This window comes from Myotis lucifugus, unplaced genomic scaffold, assembly GCF_000147115.1.
Source record: "Myotis lucifugus unplaced genomic scaffold, Myoluc2.0 scaffold_20, whole genome shotgun sequence".
NCBI lineage: Eukaryota > Metazoa > Chordata > Mammalia > Chiroptera > Vespertilionidae > Myotis > Myotis lucifugus.
This window is the reverse complement of record NW_005871068.1, coordinates 535,003-556,723: the sequence shown is the minus strand read 5'-3', so window position 1 is coordinate 556,723 and position 21,721 is coordinate 535,003. Positions and strand designations below refer to the sequence as shown.

Below are 21,721 nucleotides of genomic sequence, written 5' to 3'. Positions count from 1 at the left end.
AATTTACTTTTGGTGCCATATGATCTCAGAGCATACTATCTAAACAAAATTTTAAAGACATGATTATTTTAAATAGCTCATGAATAGAACTTAATGGTGAATCCCAAACTGAGATGAACCACAATTATCTACCGACCTCCTGAGCTATTGGAAAGCTGGTATTCTTTTTACCCACCTGAAAACAAGCCAATTGCTCCAATTTCAGCTGCAGGGAACAGAAACCTGACTTTCTCATACTAATTGAAACTTCTTTTCTTCACATGAGAGCACTGGTAGGAGATGGCTTCTGGTGAGAGTTCAGTGTTTGACCATGGGGTCAGGGACTCAGACATGGAGTCATTTTCATCCAATGGATGAATTATAAATGTGTCCACTCTGTCTAACCTTTCTTCTGAAGGGAAGTTGTAAAAGAAATTTCAGAGATTGAAGAAGTAAAAAAAAAAATTAAGTAATGTTAAAAATAATGAGCCCAAGCCCCCCCCCCCCCCATAAAAATACCTCCGAAAACAAAAACTAAAATAAAATTAAGGAGCATGTCTCTTAGGATCTGGCAACGTTCTGTTTAAAAAAGTGTTTTGCCTGCTGGCTGGCATGGCCAACCATTTGAGCATCAACCTATGAGCCAGAGGGTCGTCGAGGTTTGATTTCCAGTCAGGGCACATTCCCAGGTTGCAGGCTCCATCCCCAGTGTGGGGCATGCAGGAAGCAGCTGATTGCTGATGTTTCTCTATTGTCAATGTTTCTATCTCTCTCTTCCTCTTTGAAATCAATAAAAATATATTTAACAAAAAGTGTTTTGCCTCATACCTGGCCCTGGCCTTTGTCATACTTAAAATCGATATTTCCTCTTTGTTTTATTTTGTCTGTTATCTCCTGTACTCTAAGGTCAAAGTCATTGCTACCAGTAGAGGCGGTAGAGCAGAGAGCAAGGACTTGGGGCCCTGGAACTACTTGAGTCAGTTGATCTGTGACCATTTTTGACCTACAAAAAGGGTGATGTCTTATAGTTCAACGTAATATTATAATTATCATCATTTGGTGACCATTTATGGAGTGCTGATTATGAAATAACTTTAATAGGCCCTAAATGACCAAGCTAGGATTCAAATACTCTCAGATGTCTGTGCCCCTGCTGAAAAGCTGGGTGCCATGTTGCCTCTCTCCTATTTTTATTGAACCCTCCTCATCTTCTGGCCTCCAGGTAATAAAGCTAAAGATAGAAACTTTTCCTACTTTTCAAACTTCACTGTGCTCCCTCAGAATACGTGAGAAAATGCAGCCAGCATCTCCTGGAAGATTAGGAGGGCAGTAAGATCCGTAGCCACCTTCCGGCTGACATTTGAGCCCTGCTTTCAGCACGGTCAAGCCTTTCGGAGGCAGCCAGCGTATGGCTTGTATCAAACTCTATATTTAGGAAGAACAACTGTGAGCTATGACAGGAATTCTCTTTAACACTTAGCCTTAAACCGAGTTCCCCTCCAGCCCAGAGCCGGGAGCAGCTCTCAATCCCGGGTGAGGCACCGAGCACTTGAGCTATTTCAGCCACATGCAAAGCATCGGAATTGAGATCGCAGCTCAGAGGACACCAGGCATCCCTTTCACCTTCTAAGGAGCCTTGTATTCTTGCACCTGGCTGCCTGGGACTCTCCTTAGGCAGTAAACAAATACACGAAGCAGGTAAGCAGAAGGACGAAGCTCGGGCAACCTAGCTTTCTGAAGGAGATTTCCTTGATACCTAACTTGAAGTGACTACTTATAACTTTGTAGGCTTGTAACCAGTGGGCGTGTAGCTTCCTTGAAAATTCACTGCTCATGGGTGATATTGCTGCTTCTGTTTTATAAATTGTGTGTGTGTGTGTGTGTGTGTGTGTGTGTGTGTGTGTGAGAGAGAGAGAGAGAGAGAGAGAGAGAGAGAGAGAGAGAGATGTTGAAATAATATTGAACTAAAAGTAGTTTGTATTGATAGTGACATTAAGAAAATTTCCACGGTCCGGGTTTGATGACTGTGACCCTGAATATTATGTCATTTTGATTCTTATGGCCAGGGTTACAGTCGGTCAGCTGCAGACTGATTTGGGCTGTAAGCCTAGAAATTATCAGAATTTGGGGCAGAGAAAAGCTAGCTCTTTGGTTTACCTAAATGCAAATTATTGCCAGAGTTGTTACACAGTTCAAGTTGAAAATGCTTTTCTCATCTCCCTAAGCGCCAGGCTTGGGCCTCAATGACAGAATTCTATCAACGTATAGATCGATAAATACTCCAGACCCATCTTTGAAAGCCCCACGTTAGTCACAATGTTTCCTGTACCCAGCAGGGTAGGGGTCAACACTCCTGTCTTTGTGGGCACCAGGTTCTGAAATGTGGGAACACTAAGTGCCTCTCAGCATTATTTCAGGCAAAGTGAATAAGGAGTTAGTTCAGACAGCTGACCATCTTTCTACCCCCTTCTCCGAATTATTTTTAGCTGCGAGACAGAAGACCATTCCCTTTGGGATTTCACTTTAGCCATTTAATTGACCTTTTAAAAGAACAAACAAAATCCCTTCTTTGCAATATTGATTTACTTTCCTCTGAATCCACTCTTATTAAATTAGTGATATTAATGTTGACAAAATTTTAGTGAGAGCCTTGTTTAGAAGGCATATATTAGGTGCTACCCAATGAAAAACCAGCAGAGGTATGGTACATGACTCGGTATACAGACCATTAAAGGTTCCTCAATGCTTTGCAGAACTGCCAGGAAAACTCAACTGTGCTAAACTGGCAAGCATTTCCATTATAGTATATAGGCTTTGCAAAAGACAATACCCGCCTTGTCAAACTTTCCGTGTTTCCAAATTGTAGCCAGCACCAGGAGATACAATATCAGAGTGCTATAAAGAGTACCTCTTTGTATGAAAAGCAGTGGCCCCAGTGTGAGTGGAGTTGTGCATCTAAGGGAGAGCTTTCGTGTTTTTGGTCCCGGACAAGGCACGCAGCTAAAGAAGGAAGGTGTATTCTCCACTCTGCATCCCTAACAGAGGTGAGTGCAGGGCCAGGGAAACAGCCAGGGAACACTGTCTATTTTTATTCATCAGTGTGCTTTGCCCTGATTTCTCCGAGAATAATGAGGACAGCAGGAGCGGCTGCAGAACTGATTTACACAAATGGTATCTAGCCTGTTTGCAAGGAATTAGAGCTGGGATCTGACCAACTTTTCAGAGCTGTCTCTATCGCAGGCATATATGTTAAGAAGAAATTTGCATGCAGATGAGATTATACCAAAGTTATGTAGGCGATAAGGCGCAAGGGATAGCCATCTGTTAAACTTAGAGGTCCACAAAATACAAATCAATACAGTTCAGTGAAAATAAAAACAAAATCAGCTTAATTTTTAAAAAATTCAATGCAGTATAAAATAGCATATTCATTACCTGATTTTTTTACATTTCAACCTGTTATTGTAATCACATAAAGAAATTCCAAATTCCCACACTTCAAATCAAGACATTTTTAAAAGTTCCCAAGTGATATCAGTTAAAATTAGTTGTATATGCATAAAGAATACTATCTGCTGATATTAAAGTCCTGTGCAAATTATTGCTTTGCATGACTTCTAATGGCTTTTGAAGAATAGAAACATTAAAAATTAAACTACCATGCTTTTCCTTTTGAAATTGAGCTGTGTCCTAGATCCAAAAATTAAAAATCCTTCATTGAGTCTTTGACATTGCAGGAAAGACAGCAACCTATTTGAAGCATATAGTAGAGCCAAATGCATTCCTGGTTGTTTAATTAGTTGTTGCTTTACCATTTTTTTTAACCAAATTGAAAATAATTCTACCTAGACCCTTATGCATGGAGGCTATCTCTCTAAATAACCAAACATTCAGGTGAAACTTAAAAAAACCTCTCATTGTTTTCATGTGTGTGGCTCCAAAGACTATATAGTTGAATATACTAATTTTAGAGATTGAAAAATTATGTGATTATGTTGCTTCATATAGTAGAGAGTAAGACTTTGAAGATCTTAAAAAATGTAAGTTTTCCTAGAATTCTCAGATCTTTTATCACTAAAGCGGGGGGAGGGGGGAATGTCCGGCCCACAGGCCATATAAGGCTGGCAAAATCATTTGGTTTGGCCCTGACAAGACAACCGCAGGTGGGATTCAAAATTGAATAAATATAGGAGCTTTTTCATAGCAACATACATTTATATTAAATAAATTACATTAGGTGAATGATGTTATAAATATCCAAATGGCCCTTGGCAGAAAGGAGGTTCCCCACCCCTGCTATCAAGTATTGAGGGGCATCACTACATCAATTCTTATGCTGTGCCTAAAGCTGTAGATTAGTATACTGTAGTCCTAAAATGTCACTAGCTATAGGCAATGACAATAAAATAATAAATATCTGAGGTCAGATATTAGATGCTGACTTTATAGTTCACAAGGCATTTTCAGGAACATCATGTCATTTTGTTTGTTACCACAGCCTGTGAAGCAGGTAAAATGTAAGGAAGTGGAAATGGACCCAGAGATTTTGGGTGACGCAGTGCAGGTTACCACAGGATTTGTGGCCAATGGCAACCCTGCTCTCTGGGTGTGTTTCCTCACCAGTTAGCACATACACTTACACCAATCAATAGAGGAAAGTCAGTCAACCCATTATATAGTTTCAGTTTAAAAAGCAGCATGCTTTTAATTCACTGAGTTTTTAACTTTTTCACTTGGTTCCATTGACATTTAATAGACCAAGCGACAACAACACTGGTACAGAGCTGGGCTGTTCCCTGTGCCCCCTGGCCCATTAATCCATAGTGACCGCTAAACCATAGTCAGGTCCCAGGAGCTGAAAGAAAGCAAAACTCCTTTGGAAAGGAAGCACTACTACGTCTTGGGGGTCTGACATGGTCATGTAAGTTCTATTTGCCTTCTGGCTGTTTTGTTAAAAGAAAAGAGGTGAGGCTGGGCTCTGTACACACAGGGGGAGATGTGGCCTACTTCCTCAGGTCACTGGGCAGAACAGACACGTGCAGAGAGAGCATCACAGTAGTAAGAACGAAATGCAGGCAATTTCTTTTTGGATGTTCAACAGAAAGGAGGCGCTCTCATTTGACTGACGCATAGCCCTGGCAACAACTCATTCAGATCAAAAGTTCAGTTTCAAGCAGAAAGCTCCCGAGGCCCCAAACAAAGGTGTTTTATTCCCACAGCCTCTTTGCTTTGCTGCTCTTGGCAGGGGGGGCAGGAGGGCAGGGAAGGAGATGATAGCGCCTTTCAAGTTTCTGATAGCCTATCATTAGCATCAGGGCCGAGGCGTCTCAGCATTTCTGCTCCTGAATGATTTATCCGGAGCTCTCGTGTTCCCTCTCCCTGAGGCTTTAGGAAGGAGAGTCACTAAGTAACTTCGGAAACTGAGACTGAAAGAATATATGGCCAGTGAAAGGGGTGACTGCCCAGTTGAATAATGAGTTAAGTTCTAATTTATCAAGACCAAGAATCTGAATGCTGCCACCTCTAACAGTTTCTTACTTGTTTTTTTAGGGATAAGACTGCGTGAATATGTCGAAACAGCCAGTTTCCAATGTCAGAGCCATCCAGGTAAGTAGGCATATTTGTGTTTTAACATCAGCTCTGTGACTTCTAGCCTGTTTGCTTAATAAACCAGACTTTTTGCAGTGGTCTGACCCCGATGATTACCTTCAAGAAGAAAAGAAAGACTCATTTAAGGTACACTTGAGAAAGACTATAAGGTACAATGAAAGAGGAAGAAGCTATTTTTAATTGTGCTGAATTATAAGACAATAAAAGTTTATGAATGAGAATTAACTGTTCTACAAAAAATGTAGTGTGTATGTTTTTTGATGTGTACGTTTTTGATAGGCTCATTGATAGAAATTAAGAAATTCAATTTCCATTTTAATATCCAATTGAGTTTGTTGAGCCATCTGTTTAAAATACATCTTTCTGTAAATAATAACCTTTTCTTGTCAAGTGTTCTTCCCAAGGCTTGGGTATTTATCTTTTAAAGTACATTTGCTATTATGTCTCAACAAGCCCTCCCAGCAAATGAATTCTTTGGTTGTTTCAACTGACAGTCACGCTCACAAAAAGGGGAGAGGGAAGCAGGCATTTGGGAACACAAATGCAATTATGAAGATAACGTTCAATATTTGTTTTTACCAACTTGTTACTTCTCTTAAGGGCTCTGTGTTTAACTCTCAAATGGCTCCCACATTGGGATGTTGACCACACGCTTTATTGTAAAATCCTATCTTTCCATCAGCATGGAACCATCTGTGCTTTCTCTAAAGGAACTTTTGGACACTTTTTTTCTGGGCTTTTTTTATTACATCTTTTTAAAACAATAAATATATTTTTATTGATTTCAGAGAGGAAGGGAGAGGGAGAGAGAGATAGAAACATCAATGATGAGAGCGAATCATGGATCGGCTGCCTCCTGCACGCCCCACACTGGGGATGGAGCCCACAACCTGGGCATGTGCCCTTGACTGGAATCAAACCTGGGACCCTTCAGTCCACAGACCGACGCTCTATCCACTGAGCCAAACCAGTTCCTGAATATTTGGGGTCTGATGACCATCACAGCATAAACATACTCATAGGCGAGTGGTGTTACTTCGGAGGGGTGTGCGTGTGGCCAGGTTGTGGGGTAAGAAATCCTGGTGCACACTGGTGGTAGAGGTGTGTGAAGGGACAGATCTTTACCTGCAGTGATTAATGCATAGCCTTAAATGGATGGACCTCTTAAGTGGCAACATCTACAACAACCTCTGGAAACATGTCATAGAACAAACCACCAAGGAAGAGCGTATTGGCAAGGAAGGAGTCAACTTCACATGGCCACACTTGGCTCTCTGGTGTCCACCTAATGAGTCTGTGGCATAGCCTGACATTGGTAGTGCCATTTATTTTACCTCCCAGATCTGTGGCCTCCTTGGGCCTTTGAACCTTCTCTTCACCCAGTGTGCACGGCTGTTAATGGCATGGGCTCTGAAGCCAGATTACTGGGGTTTGAATCCCTAATCCATTTTGTATGGGTGTGGGATCATGGGAAAACAACTTTACCTCTGTGCCTCCATTTCCACATCTATAAAATGGGGATAATAATGGTGCTCACCTCCTAGGGCTATTCATAGAAGATGCTTAAAACAGCAAAATAAGCCCTCATTAAGTGTCAACCGTTATGATAATTATTTAGGAATGCTCTATGTTAAAGTGGTGAGAGTCATGCAATTTGATTACTGCACTTGAAGCTCCCAAGGCACTAAACATAAATTTCCTTTTTATTTTGTAGGACACAAAAACATTGCCCTTTCAGGCTGCCTTTGCTTCTCTTCCTTTTAAAGCTGAAAGTGTGTTGATTTTTTCTTCTTTAGTGCTTCCCTCAAATCGACACTGAAAATTCACCAGTGTTTTATCTAATAATTTTGACCTTGATATATTTTTAGCTTTGTAACATTTAAAAAAGTTGCTATTGACTGCTCTCAATAGCTGTTATTATACTGCATTTAAAAAAGTCCATCCACTCTACCATGAGTGGTTCCTTACGGATGTGGTATTGCCTCTCTCAATATATTTCATGCCACACAAAAACCCTAATTTAATGCACCTTCAAATGAAATATTATTTCTTGTGGTTAAAGAGGATCTGCACTATCTGATATTTTCCTATTTGTGCATTAACCTAAAGTAGGGTCCATTAAATAAAATGGGAAAATGGTTATGCTATACAAATGGCTTAGAGTAGGGACATTATCTAGGGTACAGTGTTGTCTGGAACAAAGAGAAACTCCAGTGGATGAGGGAGCGCCCTGGTTGTGTAAATAACATTTAAAGATCTTAAATGTTCTATTCAACACACTCTAGTTGCTTCTCCTTTTTATTAAGATCTTATCTCAAATTCAGTACAACTGTCATTTCCTGGGTGCATACTTTGTGCCAGGCACCATGCTAAGTGGAGGCTATGCAAAGATGAATTGATAGCTGATCCCTGTGTTGGAAGAGCTCATAGTTTCCACAAGTTACTAGCTGTGTGCTTTTGGGAAAGTTGTTTATTCTCTTTGTGCCTCGACCTCATCATTTGCCAAGTGGGAGGAAAATAACAGTACTGATCTCATAGGTTTGCTGTGAGTGTCAAATGAATTAATACATATAGATGCTTAGGCCAGTGCCTGATTAATTATGATTGATTAATAACTATTACCCATTATTAATCATCATCATCATCATCATCAATCATCATCTAGTTCAACAGTTCCAAACGTGTGTTCCTTGGAAATCTAGTTTTATGGGATGTTGTTACTTAAAGGGTTCCATGATAAAGTGTTTGGGAAACATTATGTTGAGCAGAGTTGAATAGGATCTTTACTGTGAAATTTCTCAGAGCTTGCTAATGGCTTCGTAGGTTCCCAAGAAGGTGGTAATATGTACAATGTTTTTAAAATGTATTGGATCATTTTCATGAGTACTTGCAAGTTAGTATTTTGCAGGGCAAACTTCTGGAAATAATGACTTAGATCTTTATGTTGTCTGGATTGAACGAATCTTAGCCACTGTCAACCATACTTTTAACAGTCAGGCATTTAGGTAGCTGAATTACTTACTGCACCTATGTGCATCAGACAACATGGAGCCAAATGGTTATAAATCTCTGCCTGACCACTCACTCACTCTGTGACCTTAGTTTACCCTTTGGTAAAATGGGACAATCACACTGTTTAGTAAGATTATTGTAATAAATAAACAAAATAATGTATGATTTATAGCACACAAATTCCTTAAGAGATGGCTTTTGTAACTATCCAAGTAATGCAAGAATGGCCTTGCATGCTCTTCAACTGGTTCTATCTGCTCCATGCTCTAGAATAAGAGGGAGGCCAGAACTAGAGCCACCCTTAGAGGAGATGTTCAGTTGTCTTTCACATATATACTGAAGAAGAGGTGGCCTTTGAATTGTAAGAGGATTCTATGTAAGTGTACATTTCTTTTCGGTTGCATTAATGAAATGTCATTTATGCCAAGGATATAAATATATCCCTAAGAAGTCAGTTGATCTTTTCATAGCCTAGAGAGGGCCTTTGTCTCCAAAGCAGCTGATAAAAATCTATACCAGATGTGGGTAAATCTTTTCTCCAACCCCCCCCCCCCCAAAAAAAAAAAAAACCAGAAAGTAAATATTTTGGGATTTGTAGATCATTGGGTCTCTGTTCCAACTGCTCAACTCTCCCATTATAGCACAAAAGCAGCCATAGGGAACACATAAATGAATGGGTGTGGCTGTGCGCCAATGAAACTTTACTTACAAAAACAGGTGGCAGGTTGGATTTGGCCCATGGGCTGTAGTTTGCTGACCCTGGTTCTGTATGCTCCAGGCTGACTGTTATAAACTCCATTGTTGATGGGAATGGATTTGCAACCAAGGTAACGCCAGCACACTAGGCATAGTGGATCTGATCCCTTCAGATGAAAGAATTTGACATGACAGGTGGTGGGGAAAGCTAGAGCTGCCGGGAAATCTAATGCCATCAGCGATCTGCTTGGTGAATTTCTCTAATGAGACCAAGTGACACTGGCCACTGGCAGCACCTGCCTGTCTTTCCCCTTCCTCTTGAACATACTTCATTTGAAAACCACCATGGGCCTTCCCAGGGCCTCAGGCCACCCAGAGCCAATGTTCTCTTGGTCGTCACTTGTCCTTTCTCTCCACCATTCATCAGAGTAAGCTGAGTATTATTTGTCCTCTCCCATCAGTTCTGAGAGCTTCATGGTTAAATGGAAAAGAGTCCTGTGCCCTAGTCTTAGCGCTGCTCTGTAACTTTACTCCCCTGGTCCTCATAGTCTGCAAAGGGAGGGTGTTTCAAGAAATGACCTCTAAGCCTCTGTCCAGCTTCTAATACTTTATGAACTTCTTGAGAATAACTTCCAAGGTTTATTATTAGAATGATAATAATAGTAACAGGTCCTTCAGGGTTTACTATGTACTTGGCACAGTGCAAATGGGATTTCTAAGGATTATAATGAAAGGTTTAGAGAAGTGAAAGAACTCATGGGATCAACAGCTTGTAAGTAGGACAGTCGGGACCCAAACTCAAATTTTTTCATCTGAAAGCCCATGTTTGTATCAACCCTGCAACACTGTTTAGCCTCATTACTTACCATCCCCACCTTGGCACGGAGAGTGAGGATAGAGGAGTCGGTGCAGACCATCTAAAGGATAATCATAAATACTAATGCTATATGAAGGACAATGACCATTTTATGGATGCTGGGTCCACCCTTTTAAAGAGTTCAAGCAACATTCAGAAAGTATCAGCATTTCAGTGAAGAAGCTAATAGCCTACACTCATTAAAGTAATCTTAAATGTAAGTTGGCTAGGAGTGACAAGTACAAAGTAAAGTGACAAAGTGACAAACACAGTCTCAAAATAGAAACGACCCTGGCTACAGAATCCCCACCTCTCTGCTTAATTGACTTAATCAAGCTGCTTGTAAAACTAAACCTAACTCCTTTATCGTACATTTTAAAGGAATGATTATATGAGTCCTGTGTCATTAGTGAGTACGTAGCTTCTTACTATGGGAAGTTTTCCACTGTTACTCAATCCATGTGAAGAACAGAATATCTTGATGTCCTGACTGTTAGTACGTCTTTCTCTTCTCCACCCATTATCATTGCTCTTCTACTCTCTATTGCCCAGGGCATAAAGATTTCGTGGAAGAATAAAACAGCCTGACCAAAAAAAATTTACAGACAGGGACTCTATGTGTTTCCAGTCTAGGATTTCCAGTGTGAAAAAGATTTCAGGGGTATGACAATCCTTATTACAAAGGAATAGACTATCACCACCCACGGTTGGTCAGTTAAACCAATACACAGATTAAACTAAAAAGGATAATAATACATACCTTCCTTTAATATTTTATTGAAATTTAAACAAAAAAAAACCTTTCCTTTGCCACTTGTTTTCATGTAGAGTTAAGGCCCTTTCTTTGACAGTATCTATTGTTTTTCCCCCCCTTAGGCAAATTACTATAATGCATTGTTTATGATTTCTAATGCTGGACTCTAAGTGTAGCCAGAACTTGAATGTAACAGTCTGATTCTAGGGGTTTAGTGCTACTTCCAGTTGGTAATCTTTGCTGCTCTAACCAGGGCTCCATATTGGTGGCATGAGGCAAGCAGTCAGATACTGGCTAAGAGATGTCATTTTTGAGGTTGACATTCACACACACTTCAGAATTAGAACCTGCCTCCAACCAATAGTGCACATTATCTTAATAGCTGTAGAGGACATTCTTGAAGTTTGCTTTTCCCTGGGTGATGAGACTACAGTTGAGTCATTCAGGAAATTATTGACGAGAACAAAAAGTGTTGAGAACAGAGAAAAAAAAGAAAGAAAACCTTTTAGTAAGAAACATCATGGGTGAAGAACAGTGTCTGAGTGGGAATTTCTCAAGTTGAGTCAGAAAGTTTTGTATATTCTGAAGCCATTCCACACTTCAAGAATCCCTGAAGACGAAGGAGTTGTGCATTCTACGAATATAGAATTTTCGTTTAAAATAGGCTGCACTATATTTTAGTTGGTACGTATGTCTGTCTCTCTTAATGTAGGCTAATATACCAAATAGGAATCTCATTTTCTAATCAATTATTGAGGAAACACACCTTTTTCTGAGTCTTCAGTGAAAGATGCTAGAAATCTCAAAAGGCCATTTCCTGCTCGATTCAAAGAAGGACTGTGACTGTATGACTAGGAAAGCACAGAAAGAAATACGAAAGGCAGCCCTAAATTGTTTCCTCTGCCCACCCATCGGAGAATGGCAAGGGGGAGGCTATAGATTCTGGCAGGAGCTGCTGGGGACCTTTGAAAATTAAAGATAAAATCAGTCGGGGGGAGGGTCATCTGAAACAAATGTGCAAAGGGAGGAAACTCCAAAAACCTCAGCACTAAGAGGATAGACAGAGTTAGGACCAAAAGGGAGGGGGAGATAAGAGAACAATGGCCATGGCAAGAAAAGTGGGTTGGGATTGTCAGTACCCAGTGGCTGGCAGCTATCAGAATCCAAACCACTGGGGAAAGAAGACGTCGTTCCATTGTAAGTCACACAGGAGTGGCTGTGGAGGGAATATTGTTTCCAGAATCCTTGGGCTCAAAGCCTGGAGCCGAGCAGGAGAACAATACAAATAATTAAGGGAGTAGTGGAATTAACTTACAGGGAATTCTTTCTGCTTTTCTTCACCTGGTGAGATCAAGTGTAGTATTCATTTCACATCAGATAGGTCTATTATCAGGGAACTGTATCCTGTTCTGGCAAAAGATGATCTAGTAGATTTTTTTCCATTCCCAACTTCGAGGATGTAACAAATTATGTATAGCTTGGGAAAGTGATGCATGGGTCTGCTGCATCAGGGGCATATTTAAAAATAAGATGCACAAAACTCAAGGAGGGAAAAGAAATCCAAGGAGATGTGTTACAAAAACAAACATTAAAACAAAAGAAAAAAAAACCCTGCCTCCTTTACATTTATACAGACTCGATATAGAGAAGGAAGTCCAACCTTACACCAACTCCAGGTCATCAATGTTAGACTTTTTCTGTGTTTGTTTATTCTTTCATAAAAAGTAGCTCATATACAAAACTCATTTTGAGTAGTAAATATCATACCCAATTTATAGACAGAAAAAATGGAATCATTGAGAAGGTATTTTATTTGCCAACAGAAGTCAGTGAAAGAGACAATAATATGGTACTATTGTCTAGCTAGTGGAATAAAAACAGAGAGCTACAAGTCTACATATTTCTATCAAATTCAAGTTATAAGGAATTTTTCTTATGGCTATAATTTAGTCTATAATTTGTCCCTCAAATATCATCGCCCTACAATTATATTAATAAACTAGAGGCCCGATGCATGAAATTTGTGCAAGAGTAGGCCTTCCTTCCCCCAGCTGCTGGCACCGGCTTCCCTCTGGCATCTGGGACCCGGGCTTCCCTCGTAGCCCCAGCTTTGTCCAGAAGGTCGTCTGGAAGGATGTCAGGTCTAATTAGCATATTATGCTTTTATTATTATAGATCATCTCTAACCATTTACAAGCACTCTGACACTCCCTTTAGTTGTACATTAATGATTGGATACTCGACACATTCTTAGTCTGCTTTGGATCCTGTCAATATTTGCTGTCAAAAAACCCATTTAGGTTCTTGGTTTCTTAAGTGATGCCTTAAAGATGAAAAAGTATCAAGTCAGTGAGTTAATGGCTCATTTTTCAATGTGCCTTTTCATTGATAACTATGCTGAATTATCCATTTGTGTGCCCCTTTCCAAGGCCATTTTCAAAGTGTAAGCGTGCAATTTTAGAACAAGTTTAGAGAATTTTAGAGTGGCTCGAGCTTTGGTCAAGCGAAAGAGCTCTTTAGGAAAGGGTTTGATAGGGTAAAATGTCCGTCCTTCCCTTTTGTTTAGAATCCTGGATTTTCCTCGAACTGTTTACGTGACCTTGAGAAAATAATCTAATCTCTTAGAGGCTCAGTTTCTTCTTATCAGTAAAATGAAGATAGTCCAAACATCAGAAGTTTATTGTGAAGATGTAGGTGTTATGATGACGAGGCTAAATATTGCGGTTTGGGGGTGAATAAGGTAGTTTGTGGTAGATGGGTGTGGGGGGAGTAGTTACTGTCCCAACAACCTTACCACCTGGTTAAGATGAAAGCTAGTCTCAAACCCAACTCTGCCACAACACAGACATCTGTTAAACACACATTTATTAGCAAGCAAGCATAAAACCATGTATACTGTCTGGCTGTGAGTTGGATGAAGCCTTAGCCCTTGTCCCTTTAAGTGCTCCTAAGGACTGCCACCTTCCATAAAAGGATCACGTGAGGCAGGTGGGGATTCTATTGCCCTTACTTGGCAGCAGCCAACTGGAAATCCTCATTATCAATGGCTGGAGACAGGCCTATTTTGGGGATCAGTCCTCGAGCTCTGCTTTTGAAGACGCAAGCTACAGGCTTCAGATTCTTACACTGTGTTCAGCAGGGTGGGGATTGTCTCCAAAATATTTTAACCAATCTCCATATCTTAACCTCCTCTAATTTCATAAATAAAATCAATTTCTAATGCTCATTCCATTATTCCACCTGTTTTTTACATTTTTTTTTTCAAGCAGAGAGGCCTCAGGTGTTGGTGGAGATATGGATAACAGAAGTACTTGACGTAGCAATCCTGGGAATGTGGTCTTAGTGATATTTTACCACCTAACCACCCCAGAAGGATGAACTCCCAATTAGAGAAATAGATATTCCTAGTGTTGCAGTTTAAACCAAAGTGCACATATATAGGGTGTCCCCCAAAATGTATACACATACTTTGATTAATTATAAAGGCAGTATTTATTAAAATACATTTCACTTTCAAAATTGAGCTACCAGCTGTTAAAGTGTGTACACATTTTTGGGACACCCTGTATAAAATGCCATACACTCTATGCTAAAGTAGTTTAAAATAAATTCCAGACACCTTAACAATAGGCAGAGCAAATATTTTAAGTATATGTCAATACTCACCCACTTAGGGATGATCTATTTCAGTGGCTGTTAGATTGGCTCCACAAGTTCCAAGGAACTGCTCATGGCCCTGAGCTTGGGGGAAGCAGATGGGGTTATGGGCTCCCTACCACCTCAGCCACAGCAGTTCCACCTCCACCTAGTTTGCATTTTAGATTTTTTCACAATACTTTACTTGAAGGAAGGGTTCCATGCCAAAGGTTTGAAAACCACTGATGAAGCCTAACATTCATATTACAAATGGGGAAGATGAGCACCGGAGCAGCTATCACTTTTTCAAGTATAGATTATCTGTAGCAACTCCTAGCATTGGGCTCTTTTCACCACTATAAGCCACCCATGTACTGCCAGGGCTGACCAGCAGACCCTGAGCAACGGATGAATAGATTACCCTGACACAGCTTTTTGTGAAAGAGAGGCTAAGGGGCTTATTTGGCTTTAGAAACCAAAAACAACCCTAATTGCCTGCCTCCTTAGGCTTTTATTGTAACAACAGCTTCAACTAAAATTAACCTCTAGATAGAATCATTAAAGCAGCAGTTCTCAACCTGTGGGTCATGACCCCTTTGGCGGTCGAACGACCCTTTCACAGGGGTCGCCTAAGACCATCCTGCATATCAGATATTTACATTATGATTCATAACAGTAGCAACATTACAGTTATGAATTAGCAACGAAAATAATTTTATGGTTGGGTCACAACATGAGGAACTGTATTTAAAGGGCCAGAAGGTTGAGAACCACTGTCTTAAAGACTCAACATAGAGATTCTAGCAAAACATCCAGGGGGATAGGACTTGTTTGGAAAAGTCAAGGTAGGGGCTACCACCTTCAGCAAGGTCCCCCAAGAGGCCCCTGATCTTTAGGAGAATCCTCCTTACAAACTTTCCAACCAAGTCCCGTGGTATTCCCACAGCATATCCTTTACCAATATATTGTCTTGGATGACTTTTACATGTTCCTTTACTGAAAACTGCAACCTACCTTTACCAATATATTGTCTTGGATGACTTTTACATGTTCCTTTACTGAAAACTGCAACGATGTTAACTTGAATTCATCATTGGGAAGATGTCCGTTATAGAAACTTAGTAAATGGGTCATGGTAGTGATGATCTAATCCGTTAACCTTCTTCCAAATAGTACCTATCTGGACTTTACCTCTTTCACCCAGACTATAGTAATGGAAATAGTTTTTGGTTCAGTAGAGATAATCTTTTGTGGGTCTTATACATTGTTTTGATCTTATTTCAGAACGCTAATGATATATTATCCAATCTGTGACATGTAATTATAAAATACTATTATTTGATGTCTTGCTAAGAAATAAAACAACTTGTCAATTAAAATTTTAAGATACCATTGCTGCATAGACACATTTTGATTTCAGAAATATTAAAAGAGGTGCATCTTGCCCTCATAAGGCAACAAGCGCTTTATCTTAAGTGGAAAAAATATGTTCTACCTTCAGAAAAGCTTTAATGCTTCTTTTATGTGAATGATAGTCCTGGTTGAAGTGGTTTGTGTTATACATTCTTGCCTTTTGATATCAGATGAAAGAGGGACAAAATTCAAATTTACATATTCTCTTCACCAAGTTCAAATTACTTTGTCAGTATATTCCTAGCATAATGTTTAGCATAATCCATGTTTACTAAAATGTATTTTTTGTTAACTGCAGATGGAGATTAGTATGTTATTTTAATGAAGGACAAGAATCTATGAACTGTGATCCAATAAATTTGACTTTCCAGCACGCTTTTTACACAATGGTGTGTTGGGAAGAAGGTAAAAAAGCGTCAATTATAGAAACTTAAAAAAGTGCTGGGCCCAGCCAGTGTGGCTCAGTGGTTGAGCATCGACCTATGAAGCAGAAAGTCATGGTTTGATTCCCAGTCAGGTCTGGGTTGTGGGCTCAATCCCCAGTGCACAGTGCGTGCAGAAGGCAGCCAATCACTGATTCTCTCACATCATTCATGTTTCTCTCTCTCTCCCTCTCCCTCTCTGAAATCAATAAAAAACATATTTTTAAAAAGTGCTGGAACAGCCCTAGGATATTATGGAAAGGAGAAGGCAGTTTAAGAGGTGTGATTGCCCCCCTACCATGTTAAATCTGAAGGAAACTGAAGGAGGGCTGAGGTGTGGGATGGCTTCTGTGGATGTTGCTTCCTCCTTTCCTATCATTATGTGCTCCTTCCTTATCCCAGAGAGAGAAAAATATTAAGCACCACAGGAAGGCAACAGCCAGAATAAACTGTCTTCAAATTCTTTCACTGAATTTGATCTAAGGATGAATAAAAAATTTGTGATAAATAGAAGTCAGATTTGCCTTTGCATACTTCTGTACTGTCATTATCACAATTTTCTTGAAGTAAAAAGCTTTAAAGATGTACTTTTCAGATGCATTTTTTTCACAATTACTGTTTCAGAGTATCATTACAATTTCTTACTTTCCTGGAACTAAATCTTCCCTATTTTCTCTTTCAGGCAAATATCAATATTCCAATGGGAGCCTTTCGGCCAGGAGCTGGGCAACCCCCTAGAAGAAAAGAAAGTTCTCCAGAAGCAGAGGAGGTGAGGAAAACTTGTCTTTCTCCTCCAAAATCCTGACTAGCATGGGGCAGAGGCACGTTGGGGGCTGGTTCTCTAGGGCAATGGAGGGCACGAAGGGAAGTAGGTCAATGAGTCATCACAAAGTATATACGTTCCTTTGATGTCTTGCTCAATTAGCCATGAAACACACTGGCCCTTGCTTCCCTTCAGCTGAGTTTAAGTGCTTGGCACAGTTACTTGAAGATGATGAGTTTAACATGAAGTCTGTTGATTGACTGTGTATGCTTGTTTGTGTATGTGTGGGGAGAGGGGGAGCATTGCCTCTCAGATGCTCTTGGTCCACAACAGTCACAAGCTTGGTAAGTATTCATTCTGAGCTTTTACTGAACTAGGCAGGATGCATTTAGTACAGATGCTGATGAGTGATGAACCCCAGTGGGAGCACAGGTAATAAGCACATTAAATTTCTTGTGGATTCAAACAAAAAGCTCCAATTTCTGGGTATTTACTTTGACAAGAAGACTTTGCATGGGTCTATAAATTTCTGTATTTTTTCCTCCCTCTAATTCTTTACCTCTCCTTCAAATTCAAATACCTCATCTTCTAAATGGAGGCTAAAAATTAATGAGTACAATAAATACAGAAAAGTTCCTTCCCCAAGTGTTGATATTTCATCCCCCATTGTGCTGAAGGTCTGGTTCTGAAAAAAATAATTAAGGTTTTGGAGCATGTCATTAGCACAAGACAAGGGAAATATAATTAAGTAAAGTTGTATGGCATATAAAACTGTATTTTATCTTTTTAAAAAGATGAAAAGGCCATTTTAACTTTTGTAGAAGACGTTTTTGGTAATTGCCCCAAAAGAACACTTATCATCATTTTAAAGTTTCCTAATAAAGCTGATTGTCCCTCTTCTAATCTTCCACCCCATAAATAATTCCTGACATAGTCCAAATTAGTGGTTCCAGCCTCTAATCAATAGATAATTTTTGAAAGGAGGAGATGAAGTATTTGAGTGATATCACCAAGTTCTGTAATTTCAGCCATTAAGTCACCTTTTACGAGTAAAAATTTTAAACATACAAGTTGAAAGGACTCAACCTGACCTTTTCTTTTTTTAAAAATTTTTAAAAAATATTCTATTGGTTTTTTACAGAGAGGAAGGGAGAAGGATAGAGAGTTAGAAACATCGATGAGAGAGAAACATTGATCAGCTGCCTCCTGCACACTCCCCACTGGGGATGTGCCCGCAACCAAGGTACATGCCCCTGACAGGAATCAAACTTGGGACCCTTCAGTCCGCAGGCCGACGCTCTATCCACTGAGCCAAACCGGTCAGGGCCTGACCTTTTCTATGGTACATAATCTCTAGTTCTGATGCATGAGCTCTCTCTCTGGGATTTTGGTCATGTATTTCTGAGTCTATGTCTGCAAAATAAGATCCACTCCATTCCTCATAGGGTCACTGTGAGGAAAGAGTTGGCAATATAACAGACATGGCATAGCCTAGCAGGTATTCAATAAAGAATTGTTCAATTGATCTGTGTATCTAACGTTCATGAAGGACTCCTGGGTCTATTATTTTGCATGTTGTAAGAAAAAGGCATGGGGAGGGAGAAGGGTGGGCAGTGGAATTCTTCCTACACCTCCATTTACCTGTAATTACATTTCCTTCCTGTGCTTCCTTTTAAGCTGTGTCTGTCACTACCATGGCAACCAGTTGGAAGATAGCTTGACCCTCTTTTCTCACCAAATTGACTGATGTAACAGTTACTTTGGAGGCTTATATTGCAGTTTCCCTCTGTGGTATAGATGGCCCTCTCCTTCATGTGTCCCAGTTAGAAGGTTGGGGAAACACTGTGACATACTTCTCACTCCTGCCTTGTCCCCAATCTGATGGTTCCAGCACATTCTAAAATAGCCAAGAACTGATACAACCTGGTTGGTGAATACTTTATGACCAGCCACATATGCAAATGGCCAACCAATACATGTATTTTTCGCAGGATGGAGAAGACTGAGGTATCCAGAGGTCCTAGAAGTGTTTCTTGAACTGAGCAACACCTTTCCCCTGGGGCTCATCGATCAGGAGGGTAGAATTAGGGGTTGTACTGCCTTATTGTAAGAGCAAAAATGATTTCTCAAGACTTGTGGGGTCTTAGGGAAGGGTGGGATCTAACGGCTCAAGTTCTGGGCTGGATCTTAGAGTTAGTTTCTCATGGAAACAACACTGTAAGGGGAGCAGTTAGGCATCTTGGCTTGGTTATAAGGTGAGTTTAGCAGAATTTTGTGGTCTTGCTTGAGGCCCCAGCCACTTTTTGTGACACAGTATGCCTTCTCTTTTGCATAAGACAAGGCAGCTTCTTGTTTGAAGTGATTTGAAAGGTATGGAAAAACCTCTACTCTGCCTTCCATATCTCTTTTGACTGAAATCCCATCATTTTTAAGCCACAAATTAGCATGCTGGGATTTTCTGTTAATTATTTCCCTCTCCATCTGGTTCCTTTACAAGATGAAAACACACTATTTGATTCTGGTCCCACTACATCCTAGCTGTGTGACCACTGTACCTCAGTTTCCTCAACTGTAAAATATGGATAATAATAGTACCATATTTATAGGTTGATGTGAAGATTAAATGAGTTAGTATGTGTAGCTGAGAACAGCTGGCAGTGTAACTGTTTGCTGTTATTATTAAGTCTTCAGTGTTTGAGCATGAAGGAACACATAGGAGAGTTTAGGGGAAAACCCAATAGGACATGTGGTCTCCAAGGCCAGATAGCTGGAAAATGGTTCACCACTGTGCTAAATTTTACAAATATTCCATCACCCCCAAAGGGAATACCTCCCCTGATAACAGCCATTCCTGAAACTGGAAATGGTCTGGGGCTGGCTGATAAGCCTTCTCTCTAGCTATTTTTATCTAAATCAAACAATGTCTTCCATATCCCTTCTCAATTCAAATATCTACTTACAAAAAAATGTACTTATTAGTCAAACAGAGCCAATAGGAACCCTGTTTGTTCATGCCTTAATTTATTATAATTCTTAACAAATTCAGATTGTCAATTATTTTTGAAAGATGAAAGAAGATTCAGTTAAGAATATGCACCACCACTAACCCCATTCCTGAGTTAATATCATATCTACTTATTAAATATATCCACTTATAATTTTCCATTACACATGACCTTACGAAATCAAGTACTAAAAGTCTTACCTTGATAAATAAAAAGCACAGTGCACTGAGGTTTTAATAACTTGAGAGGAAAGTGACTACTATTAAAATTACCATTCTATCTCTGTGTATATCACATAATAAATGTGTACAGAGACACATAACTACATACATTGGCTTTGGGTGTCAAATGTGTCAATACAGCACATTTTGATATTACAAAGGCAGTGAATGCGACTTCCCTGTGAACTTAACAGAAGGAATTAGAAACATTTTTCTTCTTCATGCTTCTTTATTAAGATCTACCCACCTAACAATCATGAGAACATTTATAAGTAAGGAAACATTTTTATTTCACTGCTACAGATATTTAAAAAACTCCCAACACTTTATAGCCTTGTTTAAAATTTCTTTCCAAAAGCCCAACAAAGAACATTTTGGAATACCTGGTCCTCCAAATGGAGGCTTAGCAATGTTCATTATTGCTTCTAAACCTGCATTTATAAATGATGAATGTATGCGCACACAAGGAAGCCTATCCTATGGCTCTGTACACTGATCTGGGGAAACAATATTTTCCAGATATTTACAACAGCCAGTCTACACTGAATTACTTTATCAACTTATGTGGCTGACATGTTAGCTAGTTCATTAGCACTGTGCCCGAGTCAAAGGAAATGACTCTAGGAAAAGCAATTAGCGCTTACCAGATGGAACAGCACCTCAATATTTTAGATTTCTACTCATCCACTCAATTTAAAAACGTTTTATAAAGGACATGTCAACCAAGTAATTGGTTCGAGTTTAGGAAGGTTGAACACTTTCTTCCCTTTTTCTTTAGGGTCTAGACCAGTGGTCGGCAAACGCATTAGTCAACAGAGCCAAATATCAACAGTACAACGATTGAAATTTCTTTTGAGAGCCAAATTTTTTAAACTTAAACTATATAGGTAGGTACATTGTTATTAACTTAATTAGGGTACTCCTAAGGCTTAGGAAGAGCCACACTCAAGGGGCCAAAGAGCCGCATGTGGCTTGCGAGCCGCAGTTTGCCGACCACTGGTCTAGACAATTTGAGAACTAGATGTAGGAGCCAGAAGGGAGGAACAGCATCAGCTTTAATACTCAAGTTTCAGGGATGCCTAGTTAGGCTGGCAACAAACTTGAGGATTCTTACTTTTCCCTGGAACTGGATTGGTTCACTCAGTTGTTGGGTGAACAGATGGAGCTCTGCCAGTCTCACAATGGGATTGTTAGTTTGGGCCCTCCAGGAAGCAGACCCAAAGACGGGATTAGACGGGCAAAATGCTTACTAGGAAAACGCTTGTAAGGAAAATGGGAGGGTTGTCAGACAGCGATGCAGGTGAAGGATAGTGGGACAGAGGGTTTGGCAGAAGCATCTTAGACCTCAGTGCTG

General features: G+C 39.9%; 1 protein-coding gene across 1 annotated transcript in view; it reads left to right on the top strand.

Annotated features, from left to right (window-relative positions):
* The first annotated feature begins 1,453 nt into the window (after positions 1 to 1,453).
* Positions 1,454 to 21,721, top strand: part of SMPX (small muscle protein, X-linked) — a 51,301-nt gene continuing 31,033 nt past the window's right edge. Inside the window, exons 1-3 of the mRNA XM_006085614.3 lie at positions 1,454 to 1,677; positions 5,530 to 5,586; positions 17,061 to 17,147. Of these exons, the coding sequence (XP_006085676.1) occupies positions 5,548 to 5,586; positions 17,061 to 17,147 (126 nt within the window). The 5' untranslated portion in view covers positions 1,454 to 1,677; positions 5,530 to 5,547. The remainder of the gene's footprint in view (positions 1,678 to 5,529; positions 5,587 to 17,060; positions 17,148 to 21,721) is intronic.